This window comes from Diadema setosum, chromosome 12 (assembly GCF_964275005.1).
Source record: "Diadema setosum chromosome 12, eeDiaSeto1, whole genome shotgun sequence".
Taxonomy (NCBI): Eukaryota; Metazoa; Echinodermata; class Echinoidea; order Diadematoida; family Diadematidae; genus Diadema; species Diadema setosum.
Window position 1 is genome coordinate 2,558,876 of NC_092696.1, and position 6,000 is coordinate 2,564,875.

The 6,000-nt window shown below is 37.4% G+C and overlaps 1 protein-coding gene across 1 annotated transcript in view; it reads left to right on the top strand.

The window, feature by feature from the left end:
- The window catches only part of LOC140236364 (choline/ethanolamine kinase-like), a 42,639-nt gene that overhangs the window by 22,390 nt on the left and 14,249 nt on the right, over nucleotides 1-6,000 (top strand). The window contains exons 5-7 of the mRNA XM_072316319.1: nucleotides 2,719-2,823; nucleotides 4,543-4,601; nucleotides 5,418-5,502. Of these exons, the coding sequence (XP_072172420.1) occupies nucleotides 2,719-2,823; nucleotides 4,543-4,601; nucleotides 5,418-5,502 (249 nt within the window). The remainder of the gene's footprint in view (nucleotides 1-2,718; nucleotides 2,824-4,542; nucleotides 4,602-5,417; nucleotides 5,503-6,000) is intronic.

A 6,000-nucleotide genomic window follows, 5' to 3' on the forward strand; every position in this document is an offset into this window, starting at 1 on the left:
ACCGCGTTGTCAACAGACTTGTACCCAGAGGCAATTAGTGTGATTATTATTGTGACTATCTTTCCTTTTTTCTCTTTATTTTCTTTTTCTTTTCTTTTTTTATAGTACCTGTATGTTTACTTGTGTAGATTGATAACGTTTGGTGTTCACTTGTTGTGTCTTCTTCAGCAAATGTGGTGGCGCATTACAGTGTATAAAGTCTACAATGTCTCGTTTGTCATTGTGCTTCTGTGTGTGCGTTTGTGGAGGTGTGGCTTTTATTTATGTTTGTTTATGTCTTCTATAGGGAGGGGGAATTATTCTTTATCAAACTGCCATCAGGTTTGATCAAGGGTATCTCTTCATGTGAAAATGTTTAAAAAGGGACTTGTCCTTTCCACCTGCCTACTCTCTTTGTGATCATTGCTTGTAAAAGACTGCTGGAAACATTTTACATGTATGTTCCCTTTTTCTTTGTGACAATGGTAGAGCCGGTTCCATCACATTTGCTTGTGCAACAATTGCTCCCATGAAATATCTGCACACTAAGCCAAACATGAATTCTACCCACAAATATAATCCAAACCCTAATCCTAATCTTCACATAGAACAAAATCTAAAGCCCTATGATAGATACGGTTACAGCTCATTATATTCCGAAAGTTCGTTATTCCCGAAGGCTCTTTAGTCCGACGATTCGTTATTCCGAAGGTTCGTTATTCCAAATTTCCTTTTTTCGATTAACAAATCTTCGGAATAACAAACCTTCGGAATAACGCCACAAATGTTCGGATTAACAAACCCTTATTCATTTTCGGATTAACGAACCACTAGGTATAGGGAATTTGCATGTTTCGGATTAACGAACCTTCGGAATATCGAACCTTCGGAATAGCGAACCTTCGGAATAATGAACAGCACCCATAAATACAACCCTAACCCTTTAACCCTATTACAGTGTAGTTAAAATCCTTGGAGAAAATCTATAAGACCGGAGCAATTGTCGCAGGAGCAAATGTTGTGTCACCTGCTGAGCCTCATCCTGTGTGTCCCTTTAAAGCATTAAGATAATGACAATGAACATACATGTCTGGTCACATATGGACATAATGAATGTGTATAGTTGCATACAATTGAACGCATCAGGGTCAAAGGTCAAAAGGGATTCTAGCTACCAGGTGCAGTTATGACTGTTTGATTTATTCAACGTGTTTGTCTTGCTGTTGGAGGACACAGACCATTTATTGAGCTATAATGAGTGTGATCCTGTGGAATATTTGTACATAGCCTTTACCAGTACGTGTGGCATGTAGCTCAGAATTCATTGCCAGTTTCACTATCATGATCATGCGCAAATAAGTCAGTAATAAATATGCCTGTTGTTTACCTACTTTGTAGTTTCACACGTGAAGGTGATTTTGTTTTGCTGCAAGTATGATTGATTAAATCAGCTATCGAGAGTAAAGAACAAAGTTCAAAGCACTTTTTCAAGTTTTCTATTACCAACCAAATCTGCTAATTTGATATAACCCGTTGAGAACGAGCTGATTTTGAAACACACATTTTCTCTAAACACCTCCCTGATTATACTTGGGGCTAGTGTTCAAGGGGTTAAAACTCTAATACCATAGAAAAGATGATTCACATTGATAGGTAGATATATATATTTTATAATGTGAATTCATGCAAATACACTGCAAAATACATACAAAATGCTGTGATATTGAGGGTGGCAATTCAAACTTTGCATGAAATACTCACACAAGATTTCAGTGTGAATGGTGGCATTTATTCCACCGATCGTACAGACTTGTGTATTTGCCATGAAACCTAATAAATTTCTATGTCTTTCCCTCTTGAAATATGCAAGCATTGATGTGCAGTGCTTACCAGAAACACTGTGGTACATGTATTTCAGGATTGAGAACAGTCCCAAGTGATTACTGTGATATTTTGCCAATGAGAATGATACTAACAAATATGCAAGGTAATTAAAACCATTCGTATGTGAATGCAGTAAATTTTTCCTTATTGTGTGGGTTGAAGGTGTACATGTACATGTACATGGTGAAGTAGCAGGGCCGGCGGAGCGTTTTCAAAAGTGTGGTGGCCCACTTCTGGGTTTCATGAGCTATAAAACAAGCAAAAAAAAAAAAAAAGTCCTCAGCTCATCTCTCCCCTTCCACTTCTGGGTTTCTTCAGCTGAAAAGGTCTTAAGTTAACCTCACCGTGCTCACACTTCAAGATCTCTATCTATTTCTATTTAGTGCCACTTACTTACTTCCGGGTTAGAAAAAGTGTGGGGGCCCAAAGTGATGACACCTTATGTATTCCTTTGTATGATGCACAAAAAGTGTGGGGGCTTGAGCCCCCACGGCCCCCACGGCTCTGCCGGCCATGAGTAGATGAGGGAGGAAGGTTTGTGGTAACACCATGTGTATAGTCCTAGCAGGGACTGTTGCTTGGCACAAGAAGAGCTCGTGATAGAAAGAGGAGCATTGAGGAGGGAAACAACATTGGGAGAGTATTAAGTCTTCCCTTTTGTATAAATTGTGTTGTCCCAACACATTGCCTGTGATATTATGTGGATGAGAACAGCGCCATCTATTGCCTGTGTTATAATGATAGGAGAGATTATACTGTCTTATAGAATGTATTCATTGATATGAACGAGATGGATAGAGAGATATACACTTTATACTATTTAATGAGTCTGACTTCATCTGTCTTTATCTACAGATGGTTCAACAAGGCCATGAGTGTCTCGTTTGAGGACGACGCCCGGCAACAGCTTCTGAAGGAGATCCTGTCACATGACCTGGAGATGGAGAAACGCTTTGTCAAGTGAGTATCTAACCATCATCTACTAGCCCTGGGCTACTGTTTTATAAAGCTGTTCGTAAAGTTACGCACGACTTTACGAATGATGTTCATATGGCAAGCCAAGTGGGTTTCCTAATCATTAATTTCAATAGCTATAGTTGAAATTTGCATGATACATGTAATGATTATTCTTACATATTAACACACATTTTTATTTGGACGTGTATTTTTTTATTCCATTCCTCACACACATAGCTTGCAGTGCTTGGTGACTGAGTAACAATGTTCCAAAGGGATTTTTGTCAGTAAATTCTGATTATCTATTTAGGTTGTGTCTTGAAAAAGTAATGTCACCCAGACTTGTTCATGGAAGTATGTGTATTGATGACCAAGAATATGAATTTGCATTCTGTTTTGGGGTTGTGTTTTGAATACTGGCCATTTGCGAAGGAAAAAAAATAGCCATAGGTTCAAGTTCCTTCGAAAAACAGAATGTCTTGCACTCACGCATTGCTGTCTCTGAATAATGTGACGCACAGGACGTTTAATAGTGCCATCGCACACAAAGAGTTCAATGTGCAACTAGTGTCTAGCAGAGAAATAAATCTCTTTCAATCTAATGCGCATGGCTGTGAGATAATTGTTTTTTTTAACAAATTGTTTTCAATGGTTCATTTAGAGTCATCAGTGATCTCTACTGGTACTTGATCATGTGATTGACATGATTTATTTCTCATACATGGAGCATGACGTAGCATTGTTGAAGGGATCCGTTGAGGACGGTTTGTTTTTGCTACAGCACTCATTTTCCAGAGACACTTGCCGGAGTATACTCGGGACTCATCCTCAGTGGGTTAAAACCATAAACATTGGCAGCATAAAAGTTTCATAAATTGGCAACTGGCATTCAATGCATTGTGTGTCTATAGACAAAAACTTTTACCGGCATTTTACTTCTGCTAGTCCTTACTCCTCCCTAATTTCACTAAAGTTTCATGGGTGCTGGCAATTTCTGATTTATAGTAAGTAGATGCTCATTTGCCAAAGGAGATTTAATGACCAGAAAGAATGCGAGATACCCCCCCCCCCCCATTCAAAAGGAAGGACTGAAGTATCCCTCCTAAATAGCGCTTCAAGCTCTGAGGTTCTGAGAACATAAATTATTGTCATTTCTAATAACAAAATCAGTATATGTTATAATACAGCTTTCATAGTCAAATCATCTCAAGAACACTTGCCTACAGCTAGTCCAAAAATTGTCCTGATCCCAGTGTATAGACTGTTTTTAGCTTTTGAATAGGCCTTCGATTTTATTTTGCTGCTTCGATCTATAATCAAGTGCCCATTTGTGTTGCAGGTATATGTTGTTTGTTGAATTGTATTTAGCATTTGATAGTAACGTAAAAATTATTCTGTTTTGATCGTGATTCAACATTCTATAGCTTTGAATTGACTGCCATTTACCCAGTACTTCTCCACTGTAGGTGAACAGAGAGGGGAAAAAAAAGAAGCAATGAAAATGCTCATCACATGACCGAGTCTATTCAGCTGCTGTCTGGTAGTTATCTCGCCTGTGTCATATGACACAGAAAATTGATTTCACCATATGCCTTCTTCAAAAGTCATGGGGCCTTCAATGCATAATTTTCTTTCCCATCATTTTTGTATAAAATATATTACTGCTTTTTGTTTTTGACATGAAGGGTGTGACATTTTCTCTGTGATTGATTCCTGTTGTAGGAAGCTGATTTCAGAAACAAAGAGTCCTGTTGTCTTCAGCCACAATGACTGTCAGGAAGGTGAGTTGACCATCAAACTAGCCATGGTCAAAGGACTGTTGAGTTGACCATCAAACTAGCCATTGGTCACAGGACTTCTGAATTCACCATCAAACTAGCCTTGACTAAAGGAGCTCTGAGTGGATCATCAAACGAACCTCAGTCACAGGACTTCTGGGCCATGCCAGGATTTAATTGAATTGGAACGTACTTTCTAGTAAATTACAGTATTTGCAGAGCCCTACCTCTGCCTTTTGTAGAAATCATGACAGTTGTTTGCCTCAGCGTTAGAAGCCCAGACTGTTGTAATTTGATCTTTCTTTACAAAGACCCCTCGGTGATAATTGCAAGTACACTGGCAGATTTTTTTTTAACCATTTTGTCTTTTCTACTACCCTGTCAAAATGTTCATGTCAGCTCCCCATTGAAGCAATGAGAATACAGCAGCTTTTACAATAATTCTTGTATGCTGTCCGTTAGTATTTAGAAAATTGCAATATGAGTTGGATTAAATTCAAATCAATTTATTTTCATTTTCCTCAATGCAAGGAAAAAAAAAACCCAAACACATCAGATATACACTGTAACAAAATATAATGGTGCATGATATTCAGCTTGGATGCACAATAAAATGTTACTAACATAAATCATGGTGATCAATCCATGAACATATGAATCAAAGTAAAAAGAAAAGTTAATCTTAAGTAAAAGTACAAAAGAAATACAATGGTACCTACCTAAAAGCAAGCTTGTTAAGTGTAGGTGTTAGATTTAAGACCCATAAATGGATATATATAAAGAATATAATCTCTGTTTCCTCAATCCTCTGAATCTCAGGTAACATTCTGCTGGTGAATGAAGACAACTCAAATAAGAAGAATCTCATTCTGATTGATTACGAATATTCCAGCTACAACTATCGGTGAGTGGATATTCATGGCTAAATCATGTTTCACGCTGAAAAAAGAGTAGTGAATAGATTAACGATCCTTAATAGAGCAATGTTTTGAGATATTGGTAGTAAAGAAAATTTTAATGATTGAAATAAGCCACACATGGTATGTAAACTCTTAATAAAAGTTGCTTTCAATGAGTAACAGAAAGCTTTCAAAATACAAAACTGTCAGTCAAGAAATATTTTCTTGAAGTTAAGGCTCAGATAAAGGAATTGTCGACATGTTGCAAGCTGTTTTTAGTTTGTTATTAAATTTGTAATATTTGCCTGCTTTGTAAACATTCCCTATTCTCACATTCAATTGCGCGAGACATTTCCCTTAAAGAACGTCAATGTACTTTGATGGTAAATTTGTCAAGATTTGGGATGAGTTTTATTTTAGTAACCGTAAGTGAGATATGGTGTAAACATGTGAATAAGGTAGTTACTGCAAGTTTTCTTCATTGGAGAGAAAAATGGTGTTAG